Source organism: Prionailurus bengalensis, chromosome C1 (genome assembly GCF_016509475.1).
Source record: "Prionailurus bengalensis isolate Pbe53 chromosome C1, Fcat_Pben_1.1_paternal_pri, whole genome shotgun sequence".
Classification (NCBI taxonomy): domain Eukaryota; kingdom Metazoa; phylum Chordata; class Mammalia; order Carnivora; family Felidae; genus Prionailurus; species Prionailurus bengalensis.
Genome location: NC_057345.1, coordinates 23,468,455 through 23,490,785, shown reverse-complemented (window position 1 = coordinate 23,490,785; position 22,331 = coordinate 23,468,455). Strand labels below are relative to the sequence as shown.

Sequence of the window (22,331 nt, the reverse complement as noted above, 5' to 3'; positions counted from 1 at the left end):
CATCATTACAATCTAACTAAAACTTTTTCAACACCCGTAAAGAAACCCATACCCACTGGCTGTGCATCTTCCTTCCCCTACTCCGCTACCCCTCTGCCCCCGGCTAGGTATTTTTCTTCCCTTAAGTTTATTTATTTATTTTGAGGGAGAGAAAGAGAGAGCACAAGCAGGTGAGGGGCAGAGAGAAGGAGAGACAGAATCCCAGACAGGCTCGGGGCCATCAGCAACAGCCCACTGTGCGGCTGGGACTCAGGAACTGTGAGATCAAGGATCAGCTGAGCTGAGATCGAGGATCAGTAGCCTAACCAACTGAGCCACCCAGGGCCCCCGGGCTAGTTAGTTATCTTTATGTGTTTATTGGCCACTAATGACTTGATGTCTGTTTACTTTGGATTACGGGTTTTTTAATTGATTAGAGACGGTCTGTATTTATCATGAAGATTAACCATCTGTTTACCGTGCATATTGCAATATTTTAAAGCTATTTTCTCAACTTGTTCTACTTTGTTGGTGGCATCCCTTCCTGACAGATGTTTAAACATCTTTCACTTTTTAAAGTAATGTATTGATTTCGACTCATTAGAAACGTTTTCCCTCCTCCAATTATAAAGCTTTCCCCGGTATCCCCTTCTGGTCTTTTGTAGTATTGTGAGATTTGCCTAAGGTTTCAATCTATCTTGGGCTTAGTTGGAGATAGAATAACAATATCTTACCAAACGCTACTGATCGGAAAAGTCACTTTGATCAAAAGATAGTACGAGTGCTTACAACCAGGGTTGACTTTGTGTCTTCGGTTTTGGTTTCCTGTTTGCTACCGTGGCCTTGCAATTCCTTGACAATTTTGAACAAGGGGCCCGGCGCTTTCACGTTGCCCTGGACCCCGCAAACTATGCATGGGTCCAGTTTACAAGTCCCGGGCCCTGTCCTGAGAAGCGCTGGCTATCTTTAAAAGGAGTAAGAAGCCACATTGTTTTCCTTAATTTTCACGGCAATTCTGTTGAGTAGCTGTTCTCGTTTTCCTCTCTCTTCTCCAAATGGGGCGATGGAGGCAGGGAGATTAAATACGGCCACAGAGCCAGGAAGCTACAGCAAAGGGGCTCGAGGCCGGCACCGGTCTCAGCCAGAGCCGGGTCAGCGTCCCTTCACCCCCGCAGGCCCGTGCAACCTGGCGGTGAAGCTGGGAGCGCGCGGGGCCGGGCGTCGCGAGCACCGCGGCCGCTCCTAGGCCGGCGCGGGACCCCGCCTTCTTCCCGCCACGGCGCGCGCGAGTGCCCGGCGCGCGCTCGTCTGGCGGGCGGGCACTCGCGCGCGCAGCGGTTGTGTTGCCTGCGAGTTTCCCAAGTTCACACAGGCCCTGGGTTGGCATGGCAACCGGGCAACCTGTTCCAGAGCCGCCTGCCTTCTCCGCACATGCCGCTGCCACCGCCGGAGCCGGGGCCAGAGCCTATCCCAGGATGCACCGCGCCAGCCCCGTCCCCAGTGGGCCGCCATGTTGTCGGAGTGAAAGGTAAGGGGGAGCGAGAGCGCCGGAGAGAGAAGATCGGGGGGCTGAAATCCATCTTCATCCTACCGCTCCGCCCGTGAGTATCCGCACCCCGCCGGCCCCAAACGCTGCTCCGGACCCCCAGCGAGCGGGCTGTCCCTTTGTATTGGTGTTTGAGAGCGGCTGTAGGGGTGAGAAGGGCTTTGGAAAAGCCGCCCGGGGCCCTGGCTGAGGCTTCTCACTCGCTGTTCCTCGTACATGTTTTGGAGTCAGCAGCAAGGCCCCTATTGTTATCAAAGGAGGGAGGGGGTGGGGAGCGGGGTCGAAGCGAGGAAAATGCCGGGGGTTGAGGCCCGGGCCGTGGGCATAGACGTGCCTGTACCTTTCTGCTGGGCCCTGTTGGAGCCTCCGAAGATTGATGTTGCCATTCGGGTTGCTTTTTTTTTTGATGGGTTTGCGAAGCCGCGAGTCTTCTGTGTGGCCATGAAGTGTAATTCTGGGCCACCCTGGATTTCTTCGACTTCTTGAGCTTCCGTGGCCGCGTCGAAGCCAGGGGAACAATAAATCGCTTTAGAAGCAGCCTTGGCCCCTTGTCTACAGGCGAGACCCACCATGGGGGAACTTTGCGAGCCTTAAATGTGGAGAAGTGGCGATCAGGAAGTTTCAGATCGCTTTTTAGTCTCCTGGGTGCTTGTGGCCTTTTGTCTCCGTGAGAGCTTGGGTTTTGGTGGGTTCTTCCTCTTGGAGCCTCCCAGGGTTGGCGAGTGCCTGTCTTAACTCGAAGAGGGGCTCACCCCTCGGTAGTAGGAAAACAGGCACGCACTACCAGAGAGTTTTAGTGCTCACAAACGTTCTTGGTAAACAGACATCGTTTGTTATACTTGTCGTACCACTCCCACGTCAAGTGAGGAATAAGCTCCTGGAACTTTTTCCCCCCCCTGTAGCACCCCCTCCAACCCCCCCGCCCCCCCCCCCCCACCGCGCGTACGTACACACACACACACGCGCGCGCACACACACACACACACACACACACACACACACAAGAGAGAGAGAGACCCGGTGTTAGGGAAGGTTTTAGCCTCCCCATAGCTTGAAGAATTGTTACTCATTGTCTGATTGAGAGAACAGTGTTTTTTAGTTGTCGATAATCCAATCCGTTCACTTCCTGCTCTTCGTGGGATGAAGGATGAGAGTGGAGAGAGGGTTTTTCGGGGTTGTGTTTTTAAAGTCAGCCGCTTCTGAAACAATAGACGCGTAGCTTTCGCGTTTTGTGTGTTTTATGAAAACACAAAAACCCACCAAAACAAGCCTACTCCCGAGATAATGCGGCTCCCAGTGCACGTTTAGTAAACAAAATAAACATTTTGACTCGTTGCTAATTTTAACTTCATAAAACACTCGCTGGGGCTGTTGATTTGTTTATTTGGACCTTGGGGAAATACTCACTGGATTTTGAACTTTGAATTAGTATTTTGCCTTAGCCACAGTTGAATGCATTTTGTCCAAGGCCACATCTTTTTGAAGTTGGGTTTGAAGTTTAGTTTGGGTTTGAAATGAACTGCTTTAAAGTAAATTTATGATCACAGAATTTTTTGTTTTCAGTGTGGCAAAAAAAAAAAAAAATCAACAAAAACCACCTTTTATACTACTAAGTATTTTAGTTTTTTGTTTTTTTTTTTAAGAAAAGGTGAGCTTTTGAGAGATCAAACCGTATTCCTTTGCTTGAAATAAAATCTATTAGGGATATTAAAAAAAGACACTTCGGTGTGAACAGTTTGAAAACTTCGGAAGAGTATAGAATCAGCACTTCTAGTTGCTTACAGTATTTTTATAATGTGCTATAACTCTAAAAGGCATCAGCAGTTTAAATGTTTTATAATATTTAAGTGACTGATTTCTTAATTTTTTGTGCTGTAGTTGCCAAGATATTACACAACTACCCAAGACACATGTTAATTGCTTAGGTATTTGCTCACTTTCAAACTGTCCCTTCTGCCAGGTTTTCTCTTGTTTGAGAAACTGCCTTGCCTCATTAGGTAAAGCAGGAAGTCTTAGGGCATACAGATAGCTTTACAAAAGCCAATTGTTTTGTTTGAACTGTTTTGGAGGAACTCCTCCCCCTCCCCAATCCCTTGTTAGAACTTAGTTGTGTTTCAGAGGTAACCCTTTTTCATATGGAAATTCCTTGTTAGAGATGTATTGTGGCAAATCTTTTATTTCAGTTAAAGATTGCGTTTGCTATTTTAGGAATCCTCTTAGAGACTGGAGCTTCATTGCCTTCACTGGTGGTAACGAATTCCTGGGGTCTCAGCATGGTGACTTTAAATTTACCAAAAACTTTTCTATAATTTTATTCTGATTAAAAACAACAACAAACAAACAAAACACATTTGTGAGTCTTAGAGAAAGGATTTCTTCCAATTTCTAGGTGAGGAAACAGGCTCCGAGAGGTTGCTAATTTAGTGGTAAAACTTGAGTTTTGGGACTCCTGGCTTACCCTAGAATAGACTATTAGATTGATGGTCCCTTGTAGAAGAAAACTAACAGGGCAGTGACTTGGTTGATGAATGGTAACCAGAAACTATTATGGTGATCATTTTGAAATATATGTAAATATCCAATTATTATGTTGTACACCTGGAAACTAATACAGTGCTCTGTGTCAGTAATACGTCTATAAAAAAAAGTGCAGTTAATTCATTTGAAAATCAAATGGGAAGGTATTAGCCTGGTTGTCACTTTGCAATAGCCTATGGTAAACACAGCTATGATTTTCTGGTTTTGGTACTTAAGCATGAACACGATTCTATTCAAGAAAGCACAAACTGTAGTCTAGAAAGCTAGGCTCCCCACTACCCTGGTAAAGTTCTGATGGATTAGAATTGTTAACTGAAACTAGGCATTTCCAAGTTAAGCTTTGAACAAATTACAAATTCCGTTGTGTCTCTGGCTTCAAAACATGAATTGTGAGAAGCACATGCTTTATCAGGAGGTTTAATTCTATAAAGAAATAACTTAATAGATTTTTCATAAATCTTGTAAACCTGTTTTTGAGACGTTACAGTTGAGCTTGGTAGAGAGAAGGCATGTGCAGCAGTGGGACTATTAAGCTGATAGTCTTGAAATTAGACTCCAGTGACTATAGGCAGGGGTAGTCTAATAGGTTAGTGATTACTTTGTGGCAATTTTTTAAGCACCCACAGTTTGACAGATGTTCTCTCTTGTGTACAAATGTAGCTTTTGGTTTTAAGAACCTGAATAGTAGTGTTTCATAGTAACATTTCAGAGATTCTTTGTTCCTTCCAGGGAGGAGTTGTTGCAAGTGAGAGATATAGTATCTGTAAGGGGCTGACAAAAGTAAGCTTGAGCACAAAACAATTATTTATTTATTTATAGATTTTTTTTTGTTTTATTAAAAAAAAATTTTTTAATGTTTATTTTTGGGAGACAGAGAGACAGGGTGGGGGAAGGGCAGAGAGAGAGGGAGACACAGAATCTGAAGCAGGGTCCAGGCTCCGAAGCTGTCCGCTCAGAGCCGGATGTGGGGCTCAAACCCACTAAGTGTGAGATCATGACCTGGGCTGAAGTTGGATGCTCAACCGACTGAGCCACCCAGGAGCCCCTATAGATTTTATTTTTTAAATTATCTCCACATCCACTGCTCGAACCTACAACCCCCAGATGAAGAGTTGCTTGCTCCACAGACTGAGCCAGCCAGGTGCCCCCAAAACAGATTTAGGTTTGAGTCCCTCCTCTACAACTCACTAGCTGAGTGGCCTTGGGCACATCCCATAACTTTTCTGTCCCTTAGTGTTTTCATTTGTAAAATAGGGCTGATATGATACTCTCTGCATTGTGTTTGCCATTCAGTTATTATTGAGGTATCTGTTTTTTTACAGTGAGATGTTCTATACTAGTGAAGTGTTTGAATTTGGTTTGGTCTCATCCTATTTTTAAGGGAATAATGATGTGATTACAACTGTAAATTATTGGTAAAAAATTTTGATCCCCCCCCCTGCCCCGCACCATTCAACAGCAGCTAAAATGGTTCAGGCTAAGAACATCCTGTTGCTGTGCTTGGTCAGGGGGTTCTTACTGTTTCTTCAAGGAGCATCCTATGAATATATTAAACATTTTAAAGGGTCTTTTCAAATTTTAGGCAGTCTGAGTCATTGCTAATTATATACTAGGTTTGGATTTTTGTTTGGTTTATTGGCTTTTGTCTGCTCCATTTGTAAAATGATATTTTGTAGAGCTCTTGTTCGTTGAAGAAGTATCTGTCCCAGTTGGCTTATGGTGTAAATAAGGTGGGTAGAAGAGCCATTGATTGGAGTCCAATTCTATATCGTTGTGTTTGGTAGCAACGTAGGGCTTCCCTGAAGTTGCCGTATTGAACTCTGATCTCAATACCTTGTCAGATTGCCTGCCACCAACCAACTTACGTTTATTTCCACATGTGCACATATTCAGCAACTTATAAACAGAGGTTTCAGTTTGGCAAAATTGTGTGTGTATGTTCTAAAACATTTAGCTGCTTGGTAGAAATTGGTTGTAGATGTGGTATCGCAAAAGACATGGGGCTCCCATTTTTGTTTTATCAAAGCAAATATATTAAGTCATGTACGTCAAATTATGTTTTAAAAAATGCAGATTTTAAACGCTTGTAACCTCTTTGTCCTTAGGTGTTGGTGGAATGAGCGTTGCATGTGTCTTGAAGAGAAAAGCAGTGCTTTGGCAGGACTCTTTCAGCCCCCACCTGAAACATCACCCTCAAGAACCAGCTAATCCCAACATGCCTGTTGTTTTGACATCTGGAACAGGGTCGCAGGCGCAGCCACAACCAGCTGCAAATCAGGCTCTTGCAGCTGGGACACACTCCAGCCCTGTCCCAGGATCCATAGGAGTTGCAGGCCGTTCCCAAGACGACGCTATGGTGGACTACTTCTTTCAGAGGCAGCATGGTGAGCAGCTTGGGGGAGGAGGAAGTGGTGGAGGCGGCTATAATAATAGCAAACATCGATGGCCTACTGGGGATAACATTCATGCAGAACATCAGGTAAAAAAAAGTTCACTATTTCAGCTTTGAAACTCTTTTTTAATCTCTGTCCACTCAGGATATCTGCTTTCAGTGAATGTCTTTAAAAGCCTAACTGCTAATTTCATTTGGTCCCAACTTAACAGTCACTTGTTTTAAGGGATGAATGTTGTGATGTTGTCACTGGATCATTTATCATTCTGGTGCTGAAGAGGTAACAACCAGTTCATTTAAGAAAAGACCTCAGATTGTTTTGATGTACACGTTACGTTTTCGAGTACGCTTTTTTTTCAGTTCTTTTTTTCATGTTTATTTTTGAGAGAGAGCGCGCGTGCACGCGTGCACGAGTGGGGGAGGGGCCGAGAGAGAGGGAGACACAGAACCCGAAGCGGGCTCCAGGCTCTAAGCTGGCAGCACAGAGTCTTGTACGGGGCTTGAACGCACGGACCGTGAGCCTGAGCCTAAGTCAGACGCTTAACTGACTGAGCCACCTAGGTGCCCCTCAGGTACACTTTTTAAACAAATAATATTTTTTCTCCTTTGACATATATTCTTTTTTCTTTTTAAGTTCATTTATTTCTTTTGAGAGAGAGAGAGAGAGAGAGAGAGCGCGCAAGCCAGGGAGAGAGAGAGAAGGAGGGAGAGAGAATCCCAAGTAGCCTTCGCACTGTCAGCTCAGAGCTGGGTCTCGAACCCACGAACTGTGAGATTATGACCTGAGCAGAAATCAGGAGTCAGGCGTTTAACCGACTGAATGACCCAGGCGTATTTGGCCTGTTAAAGGATGTGTCCATATTTTCAAAGCCTTTTCTGTTGGGCGTGGGTGACTTTTGTTTTTAAGATGTTACAGTTGAAAGTAGGAAGTTGATAACAAATTAGCTGCTCAGGTGAAATTTATTTGAAATGGAACTGGTATATTTAATGTTTTGTGTCAGAGGAGTGGTTGTGGCTTTTAGGTTTCAGCCATCTTTGTCCTCTTGTTGTAAGTGCTTGGCTTCATTTGGTGAATTTTAACATGCTTACTTTTAGTAATCCAAAACCACAGCTGGAATCACAGCGTTATTTCGCTGAGAAGAGAGTTCAGCTTGATCTAGGTTTCCTAACTTCCTGATAGTGACGAAAGGCTTAGAATGTTTTAATCAGGCTATTCTTTGAAATGGGATATAGGTTGAATTTGCAGAGGTTCATTTTATATTGCCAGTGTCTTGAGTACTGACTAGCAAAAGGAACTTTCAGCCTTTCGCTAGGTCCCTGCTGCTTCTGTTCTGCCTTAGAAGTAAATCAGGCACAAGCACACTTGCAAATCTGAATTCTCATTGTGCTTTGCCTGACCCTTCAAAAAAGGCAGCCCATGTGCCATGGTTCTTTATCATACTAGAAATGAAGAGGTGGGATTTATCTTCTTCTTCACGAGATTTATCGAGCATGTTGATGATACGTCTCTGGTTTATTGGAACTGTGGTATATATGAGTGCTGTTTCAAAAGCACATACTATGTGTAAGTGAGGGACACTAAGAAGTCAGACACGTGGGAGCTTCTTGTGCACTTGGGACACTTTTTGTCTTTAAGGCAGTGTATTTGCTATTTGCTTGGAGTCTTGTGGGTGGGAATCAGATTTTACTCATCTCACTATCCTATTCCCTAGAATTCGGCGTATAATAAAGCTTCAGAGGAAATTTACTGATTGCGTGAGTCCTTAATTCTTTGGCTTTAAAATAAAATAGGAGTGGGGAGCCTGGGTGGCTGAGTTGGTTAAGCGTCTGACTTTGGCTCAGGTCATGATCTCGTGGTTCATGGGTTCGAGCCCCGTATCGGGCCCTCTGCTGTCGGCGTAGAGCCTGCCTCGGATCCTCTGCCCTCCTCTCTTTCTACTCCTCCCCTGCTCGTTCTTTCTCTCAAATAAATAAATAAATTTTGAAATAAAATTGGAGAAAAAAGACATTGTCACAAAGAGAAGGGCTTTGAATGCCAGTGCTAAGATTTAGTTCAGTAGGCTGCAGGGTTTTTGAGTGTGTATGTGTGGAGTGGTGTTTGGGAAGATTGAGTTGGCAGTGAGAGATGGGAGTGGGTAAGGGTTGAGACTAATTGAACAGCTACTCTCACAGCCCTGGTGTGAGCGATGGTCAAGAACGTATGGGACTGAGAAATACAGAGTTTGGTGACTGAATTAGAAATCTTAGGTCTGTGGGAAAATGGAGTAATAGAGGAAAAGGAATAGAGACAGTATCTGGTTTGGGGACAAGATAATTAAATTTGGTAATACACCTGTTGAGTTTGAGATGTAGGCAGCTGTACGTGTGGGGAGACCAAAGTAGGGGGTGTTTGGTTTGGATGGTATCTGTGTAGGGGGCAAAAGTGAAAGGACTGTAATCTTTGCTTTACTTGGCTAAACACTGTTTAGAAATCATAAACGTTGGTTTTAAAAATCTCTATTATAGATCTTATGTTGGCCTTCCTAATGATAGTCCATTGGGTAAAAGCTTAAAGGAGAATCAAGGTGCTTGCCTGTCTTGTGTAGTTGGGAAAATCAAACTCTGGGTTAGTTTTTGGCAAAACTCTAAGATCTAAAAATCTGGCTGTGCTGTGCAAGTCAGCAAGCGTTTATTGAAGGCTTAGTCTGGGCTGTGTCTTATGCTAGGCCTTATCATAAGGAATCATATCTGATTGAGCAGTTTTATCCAGGTCGTTTAGCAAACTAGAGTTAACATTGAATGGCAAAACCTGTTCCATACCCTGGGGACCTAAACCAGTGAACCAGCTTGGAATTGGCATTCGTCACAACACAATTCTGTTGGGCCAGACGCATGATACAGCGAACAGCGTCGGAGAAACTCAGGGTAGTTGCTGTGTTGTGGCTGTGGGCCACACACAGATTACCTCTTCTGCAGTCATCATAGTGTATTGTAATTTACTAGTTTTGGTGTTGATCTCATCTGTTGGTCTGAACTATGCCAGGGCAAAGACTGTTGTGTTTTTCATGCTGCTTTGCCTGGCGGTGTCTGTAATTTTTGTGTTGATGGTTATGAGGATGAGAAGTTCTTCAGATTTGTACTCGGGTAAAACAGTAGATCTTAGAGCGCGGCTATCCTGCTGGGAAACACCAGGTAACAGGTGAGGCAGAGTGCAGGGTAATTGAAGGGGGGGGGGGGGGCTTATCTTTAGGTGGAGAATCAATGCCGTCATCAGCCAGTGTTACTGATTGGAGGAATAAAAAGGTGTTTGATCTGTCAGGTGGGAACCACTGATGGTGATAGAAACATTTACTGAGCATTTACATTATAGGCCCTGGACCATATATTATTTCCTGTAGTTACTCCTCAGGACAGTCCCATGGGGGAGGTAGTATTCTTTCTGAGAGATGAGAAACTGAAACTTAGTTACCAGGTAAACTCCGATTTTGAAATCAGGTCTTTGTTATTCCAGTTCCCATGCTCAGTCTATATTTCTGCCTCTCCCCGGGAAGAGTTCCAGCGTTAAAAACTAGACCAAACCAAACAAAGTGATTGCAACAAAGTAGCACATTCTGAGGTCAGAGAATTAAAAGCCATAATTTTGCTTGAATTCTAGAGATGATAAACTTGATAATAAGGAGAGGAGTACAAATAATGTTGACATTTCTCCTAGAGTTGCAAGAGTCCTTTTTTTCCACAGGAACGGTAATGCTAAAGTCTATTTTTTTTTTTTTTCAGATTTTTTTTTTTTTTTTTTTTAAATTTTTTTTTTTTTCAACGTTTATTTATTTTTGGGACAGAGAGAGACAGAGCATGAACAGGGGAGGGGCAGAGAGAGAGGGAGACACAGAATCGGAAACAGGCTCCAGGCTCCGAGCCATCAGCCCAGAGCCCGACGCGGGGCTCGAACTCACGGACCGCGAGATCGTGACCTGGCTGAAGTCGGATGCTTAACCGACTGCGCCACCCAGGCGCCCCTCAGATTTGTTTTTATTACATGTGTATTCTAAGTAGTAATTGTGGGAAACTTACCTATATTGAGACAGAATGACTTGCTAGCACATTCTGCCATAACCCTGGGCTATTATTACTGTTTGGTGGGCCTGTTTCATTAGCCTTTTTTTTTTTTAAAGGCCTTTTGGCAAAATGGAACAACATTTAAGATCAGATTGGCAGAATGCTTTTATCAAAGTGAGTTGGTGAAGTAAAAGAATATCACAGGCTATGATGCCAGTCAATAGTGTTGGAGGGAAGGAAACTATTGTGCCAGGTACTTTACGGCCATTTCTCTCATTATTACTTGCATTTATGAACAATCAGGTTTTTTCACTTAAAAAAAACTTTTCTCTTTCCTTTTTAAGTTAGGATTTTCTTGCCTGATGTAGAAATTCTCATAGTGTCTGAGTTTTCCCTTTTTTTTTTAATTTTTAACGTTTATTTATTTTTGAGACAGAGAGACAGAGCATGAACGGGGGAGGGGCAGAGAGAGAGGGAGACACAGAACTGGAAGCAGGCTCCAGGCTCTGAGCCATCAGCCCAGAGCCCGACGCGGGGCTCGAACTCACGGTCCGTGAGATCGTGACCTGAGCTGAAGTCGGACACTCAACTGACTGAGCCACCCAGGCGCCCCTGAGTTTTCCTTTCTTTTAATGATGAGCTCTGTAAGCTGTGCCTAAATACGTATGTGACTTTTTTTTAATATGCAAGTTTTATTTTCTAAGTATAAACCTTAACATAATCAGCATGAGGTTCTTTAAAGGCTTAAACAACAGCTTGAGAACATGTGTTGAGGTAATATGCACTACTTAAAAAAATTTTTTTTAATGTTTATTTATTTTTGAGAGAGAGTGTGTGAGTGGGGGAGAGGCAGAGAGAGAGAGAGAGAGAGAGAGAGAGAGAGAGACACACACACACACAGACAGACACAGAATGTGAAGAGGCTCCAGGCACTGAGCTGTCAGCACAGAGCCTGATGTGGGGCTTGAATTCACCAACTGCGAGATATGACCTGAGCTGAAGTCGGACGCTTAACTGACTGAGCCATCCAGGCGCCCCTATGCACTACTTTAAAAATCTTGAAAACTTTATTTAAAATTTAAATTGAATTTTAAATATTTTAAAATTTGCTTAAAATAAAAAATTTAAATTTAAAAATTAAAATGTTTAAATTAAGTCTTTGAATAAATATTTAAAATTAGGTGAAATTTAGACACCATAAAAATAATTTTGAGGTGAGGAATGTGTTTAGATTTGTGTGTTTATTTTAAAAAGTTGTAGTGTGCAAACTCTTTATGGTCTGTCTTTCTACCTTAAGAATACAAACATATTGTCACTTATTTTAATACTTAAAATTACTATATTTGGCATAGTTAGAAACTTCAGACCCCCTTCTCCCCCATTTATGGGTCAAATTGAGGTTGTTGGAGGAGAGTGAGGTTAAGAAATCTCATGAATTTTGTTTTTTGGCCTGTTAAACTTAACCACAGCAAACAAGACAATGGATGTGGATCAAGGTATTATAAAATACTAGAAAGCACATTTTTCTATGTGAGTAAATAATATTTTTAAAAAACGTTGCCTACAAAAAATTTGTGTTTTTTAACAGTGATTTTTATAACCGAAGAACTTTTATTTTGAATAGTATTAAAAATTTCATCATGTAAAACCCAAGGTCAAGTCTTTGACTTGTGATTGTTTTATTCTCTTATTGTGAAATCTGTTTTCTCTGTAAACTGCTGTGAGATAAAGTGGGTGATGAAATAGCAAAAAAAATTTTAGGGTTGACCAATTGAACTGTGTGGCCTCTGAACTGGATTTTAAGGAACAGAGGTGGGGAGTTCTACTTTGGGTGAAAAGAAATTGAGAGGATGGGGCACCTGGGTGGCTCAGTCAGTTAAGCCTCCTGCTTTGGCTCAGGTCATGATCTTATGGTTCGTGAGTTCAAGCCCTGTGTCGGGCTCTGTGCTGACAGCTCAGAGCCTGGAGCCTGCTTCAGATTCTGTGTCTCTGTCTCTCTGTGCCCCTCCCCTGTCCATTCTCTCTCTCTCTCTCTCTCTCTCTCTCTCAAAAATAAATAAACTTACAAGATTTTAAGAAATTTAGAGGACAACTCAACAGATCCTTTTCACCTTGGCTAGTAGTCTTTTGGCACTAGGATATATCAGTGTCCACCATGGATGGACAGTTAGTCAGTGGGAGATAATTCTAGGTAGCCTGGCAGAATTCAACGGGTGAACCCTCTCTTTGACTCTGTATCTCTGTTTTCTTTCACTTGGTGTTGTCATCTTCTGTTGGTATCTTGACACTTACCCTTGATATGTCTGTCCATAGTCTCCAGTGTCTGTTAGTTAATCCTTACATTTGTAATTAACAATATTGTGTTAAACTAGGCGGGATGTCAAGTATTCCTCATACTGAGAATCTCCTCGTTCCCTGGAGATCTTTTTCTAGTGTCCCTGCCAAATGATTGTGCTAGATTATGAGCCTCTTGTCTTTTTGGGTAGATTGCTTAGATGTTTCAGCATTTGGGCCATTGCCATTGAACAGCATCCCCTAAAGCTGAGTAGTCTGTGCATATCTTGAAGCCTTTTTCATTATATTTGGAGTTCACAAAGACTCAACGTGTTATGTACACAGTCAAAGGATCCCTTTCTTTGACTAGAACTATTTTCCATTTTTAAGAACTGGGTTCCAGTGTAAAACAAAACAAAACAGCATTCAGTCAGTTGCTCTTTACTAATACTGTGTGTGGTACTTGATTGTATGTGCCCCCTAGATGGCAACTTGCAGAAGTTTGTGACACATCTTTACTTTGTTTTGTTTCAGAAGATGTTTGGAGTGGAATTAGGGGAAAAAAAAATACATAAGATAGGTGGTAATGAGATGTAACCGTGGGGAAACTAAGGGTATGTCAGCAAAATGAAGTGGGTAATTTTAGAATTTATAAATATGTACCAGACTGGTGAGTTACAGAATTTGCTCTGGGTGTCCTTGTGGCCAAAGAAAAGAGGGAAATGTGGCAAATTATGGGACTCTTCGTAAGAGAAAACCACAGCAGTTATTCAGGAAGAGATTTCAGTTTCAGATGTGTTTGAAGTGTTTTGTAAAGTAATGTGGTGATACTGGTTTTCAGTGCACTTTTCTGTTGCTGCACAAGAGTGACACATCTTTTGTGTGTGTGTCCATTTTCTCTGAGGCAACGGCATTTACTGAATACTTTCTATAGGCTGAGCCTGATTACAGAGTTACGCTTTTGGGTACTGTGGAAAAAATACTTAAAAAAAGTTCTAGCACTTGCTTAGGATCTATCCGTTCTAGGGAGTGGCTTAACGTTCATAGAGGAACATAGGCCTGCCAATTAATACACTTCCAAGAGCATAGTTAGTGCTGAGGATAGGGTAAGTAACGTTTTTGTTTTTTGGTTGAGGAATTTCTGGCCCTCTTTGCTTTGTCTTTTACATTCAGTTTCTTCGTCTTTGGAATATGGTAAGGAGCCATGGTGAGAGTGTGGCTTTGGCTCAGTGGACTGCTCTGGCAGTTTGCGCCCTGCCTGTTACTGTTTTGAGAAGTGATGGTCAGTGATTGGCATTAGATTGGATGAGTTTACTGTTTGGAAATTGGACTGAAGACCTTGGGCCTGAAGGGTGTACCTGGCATTGGTGATAAAGTCTGCAGTTGAAGAGTTACTGGACCTATTGCAGAGGAACGCTCTTCCATGTCTTTTCCATGTCATATTTTTGGAGAACTGTGGATTTTAAAGTGCCTTAGTAATGGTTTCAGAAGACTTGGTCTATTTAATGCCCTCAGTAAGTGCTCTTTTATGGTTAAAGTACCCTTCTTAGTGTTTTTATGAATCTCATCGGGAAAATTCTTAGGCTTGTGGAAATTGAGGGCCCTAAAGATTTTTTTTATAACTGCTTTATTGATACATAATTCATCCATTTACAGTGTACAATCCAGTGGTTTTTAATGTATTCACAGAGTTGTCCAGCCATTATCACAGTTTTAGAACATTTTCAGCACCCCAAAAAACTATATCCAGTAACTTTCACTTCCAGTCCTTGGCAGCCGCCAGTCTACTTTCTGTGTCTGTGGATTTGTTGGTTCTGAACAGTTCATATAAATGGAGTCCTACAATGTGTAGTCCTTTGTGACTGGCTTCTTTCACTTACCATCATGATTGATTTATTATTTATTATTAACATTTTTTTCTAATGTTTATTTTTGAGAGTGAGAGACAGGGACAGAGTGCAAGCGGGGGAGGGGCAGAGGGAGAGGGAGACACAGAATCCAAAGCAGGCTCCATGCTCCGAGCTGTTGGCACAGAGCCCAGTATGGGCTCTCACAAACTGTGAGATCGTACCCTGAGCTGAAGTCAGCCGCTTAATCAACTGAGCCACCCAGGTGCCCCTAGAGTCATGTTTAAAAAATTTTTTTTTTTGTTAACATTTATTTATTTTTGAGACAGAGAGAGACAGAGCATGAACGGGGGAGGGGCAGAGAGAGGGAGACACAGAATCGGAAGCAGGCTCCAGGCTCTGAGCCATCAGCCCAGGGCCCGATGCAGGGCTCGAACTCACGGACTGCGAGATCATGACCTGAGCTGAAGTCGGACGCTTAACCGACTGAATCACCCAGGCGCCCCCCCTAGCGTCATGTTTTAAAGGTCCTTCCATGTTACAGCATGTGTCAGGACCTCATTTCTTTTTATTGCTTAATAATAATGCATTATATAGGGATACACACCACATTTTATTTATCCATTTGTCGATTGATGGACAAGTTTTTGTATACAAGTTTTTGTCTGGATGTATGCTTTCATTCCTTTTGGGTACCTAAAGATTTATTAAACATTTCTTTTAATGTTTAATTTTGAGAGAGAGAGAGCACGCGCCCACGCATGTGAGCCGGGGAGGGGCAGAGAGAGGGAGACACAGAATCTGAAGCTGGCTCCAGGGTCTGAGCTGTTATCATGGAGCCTGACATGGGGCTCGAACTCACAAACTGTGAGATCATGACTTGAGCCCAAGTTGGAGGCTCAACTGACTGAGCCACCCAGGCGCCCCTGGGTACCTAAAGACTTTTTTTTTTTTTTTTTTAATTTTTTTTAACATTTATTCATTTTTGAGACAGAGAGAGACAGAGCATGAATGGGGGAAGGTCAGAGAGAGAGGGAGACACAGAATTCGAAACAGGCTCCAGGCTCTGAGCTGTCAGCACAGGGCCCGATGCGGGGCTCGAACTCACAGACCGCGAGATCATGACCTGAGCCGAAGTCGGACGTCCAACCGACTGAGCCACCCAGGCGCCCCTACCTAAAGACTTTTAAAAGGGCATAAGTTTCATATGTACAGATACAGAAATAATGGGAATTTTTTTCACTGATGCCAGTACTTTATTTAATTTAATTTAAACATTTTCATTTATTGATTTATTCTTAAGGTGGTTTTACCTTTTTTTAAATTTTTTTTTTTAAGTTTATTTATTTTGTGTGTGTGAGAGAGAGAGAGTGTAGGTGCAGGGGAGAGGCAGAGAGAGGGGGAGAGAGAGAGGGGGAGAGAGAGAGAGAGAGAGAGAGAGAGAGAGAGAGAGAGAGAATCCCAAGCAGGCCCCAAGCTGTCAGCATAGAGCCCCATGGGAGGCTCAATCCCACAATCCATGAAATTATGACCTGAGCTAAAATCAAGAGTTGGACGTTTAACTGACTGAGCCAGCCAGGTGCCCCACGGTAGTTTTACCTCTTAAAAAAATTTTATTTATTTATTTATTTAGAGCATGTGCATGCACAGCTGGGCAGGGGCAGAGAGAGAGAGAGAGACAGAGGATTCCAAGCAGGCTCTGTGCTGTCACCGCCATAGTCTGATGTGGGGCTTGAAGCCATGAACCATAAGACCACAACCTGAGCCGAAGTCAGATGCTTAACCAACTGAGCCATCCAGGCGCACCCGTGGTTTTACCTTTTTAATGACTGATTCAGACCCAGGATCTGAATCACAAATTCCAGATGTCTGGTGGCACTTTTCTGTAGGCCTGTTTTTTTGTTTTTTGTTTTTTTTAATGTAAGCTCTAGGCCCAGTAAGAGTCAAGAATTGCATGCTTTACCAATTGAGCCAGCCAGACACCCCTGTATTTTTTTTTTTATAACTTTTAAATTTTAATTTTTTATGGAAGTATAGTTGACATATTAGTTTCAGGTATATAACATAGTGAGTTGACATAAACATGAAGTGATCACCACGATAAGTCTAGTTACCATTTGTCATACAAACTTATTACACTATTATTGACTGTTCTGTATATGACCCTTTACTGTGCCATGACTTACTTGTCTCATAACTGGAAATTTATACCTCTTAATCCCCTTCACTTCTTTGCCTATCCTCTACCCCATCCCCCCACCACCTTGTTCTCTGTATTTATGAGTCTGTTTCTGCTTTGTTTTGTTGGTTCACTTGTTTTGTTCTTTAGATTCCACCTATAAGTGAAATTGTACTGTGTTTGTCTTTTCCTGTACCATTTATTTCATTTAGCAGAATACTCTCTGGGACCACCCATGTTGTCACAGATGGAAAGGTTTCACTTTTTCATTTGTGGCTAAGTAATATTCCGTTGTAAATATATGCACAACATCTTTATTAATACCTGCATCTATCAGTGAACACTTAGGTTGCTTCCATATCTTGGCTATTGTAAATAATGCTGTAGTGAACATATGGGTGCATATATCTTTTCGAAATAGTGTTTTATTTTCTTTGGATAGATACCCACAAGTGGAATTGTTGGATTGTATGGAATTCCTAGTTTTAATTTTTTTGAGGAACCTCCATACTGTTTTCCATAGTGGCTGTACCACTTTACATTCCCACCAACTATGCACAAGGATTCCCTTTTCTCCACAACCTCAGCAACACTTGTTACTTGTCTTTTTTTTTTTTTTTTTTTTAATTTTTAAAGTATTTATTTATTTAAAGTTGATGCACTTGAGAGAGAGAGGGAGAGGAAGGGAAGGGCAGAGAGAATTCTAAGCAGGCTTCTGCTGTTGGTGCAGAGCCTGATGCGGGGCTCGATTTTATGAACTGTGACATCATGGCCTGAGCTGAAATCAAGAGTCAGATGCTTAACTGACTGTGCCACTTATGCACCCCACTTCTTGTCTTTTTGATACTGGCCATTCTGACAGGTGCGAGGGAGTATCTCACTGTGGTTTTGATTTACATTTCTGTGATGATTAATAATGTTGAGGATCTTTTCATGTGTTAGTTGGCCATCTGTTTGTCTTTTGGAAAAATGTCTATCCAGGTCCTCTGCATTTTTAAATCAGATCATTTGTCTTTTTGGTGGTGAGTTGTACGAGGTCTTCATATATTTTTGTATGTTAACTTCTTATTAGTTATATCATTTGCAAATATTACCTCCCATTCAGTAGGTTGCCTTTTCATTTTGTTGATGGTTTCCTTTACTATGAAAACGTTGTTTTAGTTGAATGTAGTCCTGATTGTTTATTTTTGTGTTGTTTTTTTTTTTTTTCTTTTTGCCTTTGCCTGAGGAGATGGATCCAAAAATACATGCTGAGACTCATGTCTGAGATTTTACTGTGCCTTTGTTTTCTTTTAGGAGTTTTATGGTTTCAGCTTTTACATATAGGTCTGTAATCCATTTGAGTTTTTTGTTCTGTATGGTATAAGAAAGTGGTCCAGTTTCATATTTTCGCCTATAGTTGTCCAGTTTTTTCAACATGATTTATCAAAGAGACTATCTTTTCCCCATTGTATATTCTTGCTTCCTTTGTTATAGAGTAATCGACCATGTATGTGTGGATTCATTTCTGGGCTCTCTAGTCTCCATTGATCTGTGTCTTTTTTTTTTTTTTTTTTTTAATATTTTTTTCAACGTTTATTTATTTTTGGGGGGACAGAGAGAGACAGAGCATGAACGGGGGAGGGTCAGAGAGAGAGGGAGACACAGAATCGGAAACAGGCTCCAGGCTCTGAGCCATCAGCCCAGAGCCTGACGCGGGGCTCGAACTCACGGACCGCGAGATCGTGACCTGGCTGAAGTCGGACGCTTAACCGACTGCGCCACCCAGGCGCCCCGATCTGTGTCTTTTTGTACCAGTGTCATACTGTTTTGATTACTATAGCTTTGCAGTATAGTTTGAAATCTGGGAGCATACCTCCAGCTGCTTTGTGCTTTCTCAAGATTGCTTTGGCTATTTGGTGATGGTGGTTTTTTTGTTTGTTTGTTGGTTGGTTGGTTCTGTACACATTTTAGGATTAATTTAGTTTTGTGAAAAACGTTCTTGATATTTTGATAGGGATTGCATTGAATCTGTAGGTTGTTTTGGTATGTAGACATTTTAAACAATATTCTTCCATTCTGTGAGCATGGTATACTTTTCTATTTATTTGTGTCATCTTCAATTTTTTTTATCAGGTCTTACAGTGTTCAGAGTACAGCTCTTTTACCTCCTTGGTTAAGTTTATTTCTAGGTGTTTTATGATTTTTGATGCAATTGTAAATGAAATTAAAAAAAATATTTGAGAGGGAGTGTGAGCATGAGTGGGAGAGGGGCAGAGAGAAAGGGAGAGAGAGAATGCCAAGCAGGCTCAGATCATGAACTGAGCCAAAATCAAGAGTCAGATGCCTGACTGAGCCGCCCAGGCTTCCTGAGCTTGTTTTCTTAATTTCTCTTTGTCATAGTTCCTTGTTAGTGAATAGAAATGCAACAGATTTCTGTATGTTAATTTTGTATCCTGCAACTTTACTGCATTCATTTATTTTAATAGTTTTTTGGTGGATTCTTTAGGGTCTTTTCTGTAATAGTATCATGTCATCTGCAAGTAGTGACAGTTTATTTCTTTCTTAGCAATTTGGATGTCTTTTATTTCTTTTTCTTACCTCCTGTGGCTAGGGCTTCCAGTTCTGTGTTGAATAAAAGTGGCGAGAATGGGTATTTTTGTCTTGTTCCTGATCACAGCGGAAAAGCTTTCAGCTTTTCACCCACAAGTATATGATGTTAGCTGTGGGTTTGTCATAAATGACCTTTATCACATTGAAGTATGTTTCCTCTATACCCGTTTTGTTGAGACTTTTTGTCATACGTGTGCCAGTGCTTTTTAGAAATAAGCTTGGGAGGGTTAGTTTATTTACAACTTTACACCATGGATTTGGAATTTTTCTTTTTTTTTTTTAATTTTATTTTTTTTAATTTACATCTAAATTAGTTAGCATATAGTGCAACAATGATTTCAGGAGTAGATTCCTTAGTGCCCCTTCCCCATTTAGCCCATCCCCCCTCCCACAACCCCTCCAGTAACCCTCTGTTTGTTCTCCATATTTGAGAGTCTCTTATGTTTTGTCCCACTCCCTGTTTTTATATTATTTTTGTTTCCCTTCCCATATGTTCATCTGTTTTGTCTCTTAAAGTCCTCATATGAGTGAAGTCATATGATATTTTGTCTTTCTCTGACTAATTTCGTTTAGCTGGATTTGGAATTTTTCTAAGCAATAAGTTTTACTGAAACTGATAGTGTCTTTCTTCTCTATGAAGTGTTTTCAGGTTAACAGCATAAATAAATTTGTTTACAACCCTGGGAAGAGGTATACTTAAATTATAGAGAACAGGTGTTTTCAGGTAACTGTATTATTTAGATGTCACGAATATACAATCAGTTGATCCACTAATGAAATATCATTTTTCTCTGTTAAAGGAAGTTCCCTAAGGACTTTAACAAGGGAACAGTTCATTAACCTAATTCTAGGTATTGTATGTATTTAAAAGCACCATACCTGCTGTTAATTAAAAAATGTTCTTTAGGGGCGCCTGGGTGGCGCAGTCGGTTGGGCGTCCGACTTCAGCCAGGTCACGATCTCGCGGCCCGTGGGTTCGAGCCCCGCGTCAGGCTCTGGGCTGATGGCTCAGAGCCTGGAGCCTGTTTCCAATCCTGTGTCTCCCTCTCTCTCTGCCCCTCCCCCGTTCATGCTGTCTCTCTCTGTCCCAAAAATAAATAAACGTTGAAAAAAAAAAATGTTCTTTAATTTGCTAAGAATTTATTGATTCAAATTGTTCTTTTTTCCCCAGTTGGCCAAATTAAGGAGATCCTACTTGTATGTGTCAGAAGCCCAGTAAAATGCAAACCAATGAAATTAATATATTGTTCTTTCTATGAAGAAACTTAGTTTCATGAACTGAGGAAGAAATTATAAACAAATTTTTTTCCAGATGAGAATTTCAGTGAGTGTCTACTCAAATGAGTGCTAAAGCTGGGGCTGTGGCGTGTTTGGGTAACACAAATCAGATGAGACTCATTGTGTGTGTGTGTGTGTGTGTGTGTGTGTGTGTGTGTATTTCATTTTATTAAAAAAATTAAAAAAAATGTTTGTTTTTGAGAGACACAGAGAGATAGAGCTCAAGCAGGGAAGGGCAGAGAGAGAGGGAGACACAGAATCTGAAGCAGGCTCCAGGCTCCGAGCTGTCAGCACAGAGCCTGACACACAAACTGTGATGTCATGATCTGAGCCGAAGTTGGATGGTCAACCAACTGAGCCACCGAGGCGCCCCATTTTATTTTTTTGAGTAATCTCTAAATGCAACTTGAACTCAGGACCCCAAGATCAAGAGTTGCATGTTCTACTGATGGAGCCAGCCAGGCACCCCAGACTAATTTTATATTGAATACAGTTCCTTCAGTTGTTAATTTATTATCCAGAAAATGGACTTAAAGCTCTTTGTATCCCTGAAGAGTGGTGCACATGGAAAAGGACTGGGAGGAAATACAGCAAATTATTGCTTTTATTTGGGTGGGTGGGGAGATTATGGGTAATTCGATTTCATCTTGTGTTTTGTAGTTTCCAAATTTCAAACCCTGAAATTTTTCTAGGTTTAAACCACCTGGCTGGCTTAGTCTATGGAGCATGTGACTCTTGATCTTGGGGTCATGGGTTCAAGCCCCACATTGAACGTAGAGCTTACTTACTTACAAATAAATAAATAAAATTGTTAAAAAAAATTCAAAGAAAAATACATATGTAAAAAAAGAGCTTAATTTATTGTACTGAATTAAGGGAAAGTGAATTGGCCAATACATTTGCAGTGGAATTTTGGTATTGAAAAAGATCTTGGAAATCATTTGACTTTTTTTCTGATGCAGTGATCTCCTTTACGTGAATTATCTCTGTTTTAATAAAAAAATGTTAGTGTTTTGAGCAGAGTTTGCTAGGATAGGTTGAGTGTATCCAGTGAGATCTAGAAGTAATTTTAGTATTGAGTACTGCCTTTCTGTATCTAGAAGTAATAATGACATGTAATTCATAAGCTGTGTGCTGGAACTGTTTTAGTCTTTTTTACATATGATTTGAATCTCCAATAACTCTTTTGGTTTTCATCGTTTCCATTTTACGAATGAGGAAATGCAGGGTCAGAAAAATGAGCTATCATGCTTTATGGTCTCAGATGATGTATGTTGAAGGTGATTACCGTTTGCTCTTTCTACCAGACCAGTCTGTTTGGAGACCTACCATTCTTCTTCATGGCGTATTCAACTTTTCCCTAAAACGCACACACAGTCCTGTTTTTACACATCACACATTTTAAGCCCTATCTGCTGTGCATATATTAAAGTTTAGGGACACCAGTAAGAGTTTAGTTTGTATGTCTAATTATATGTATGTCCTGGATGCATAATAGGTCTTCAGTGAGTGATATGATGTTGTTCAAAACTGAACTTGTTTAGTGTCTGTCATTCCCTACAGCCTGTTTCTGTGGTGCCATCCCCATTACAGGCAACTTAAGAATCTTAGATTCCTCCCTCCAGCCTCCCAACAATTCCAAGGTTATATTTATACTGCCTTATTTGATAG

General features: G+C 41.5%; 1 protein-coding gene across 24 annotated transcripts in view; it reads left to right on the top strand.

The window, feature by feature from the left end:
* The first annotated feature begins 1,255 nt into the window (after nt 1-1,255).
* The window catches only part of PUM1 (pumilio RNA binding family member 1), a 134,930-nt gene continuing 113,854 nt past the window's right edge, over nt 1,256-22,331 (top strand). For 6 of the 24 annotated variants that reach the window (XM_043574323.1, XM_043574321.1, XM_043574317.1 and 3 more), the window contains exons 1-2: nt 1,339-1,507; nt 6,169-6,542. In XM_043574323.1, the coding sequence (XP_043430258.1) occupies nt 1,411-1,507; nt 6,169-6,542 (471 nt within the window). In that variant the 5' untranslated portion in view covers nt 1,339-1,410. Of the gene's footprint in view, nt 1,581-6,168; nt 6,543-22,331 lie in introns of those variants that run through there. The other 18 variants (XM_043574338.1, XM_043574336.1, XM_043574337.1 and 15 more) reach the window with 14 other exon arrangements.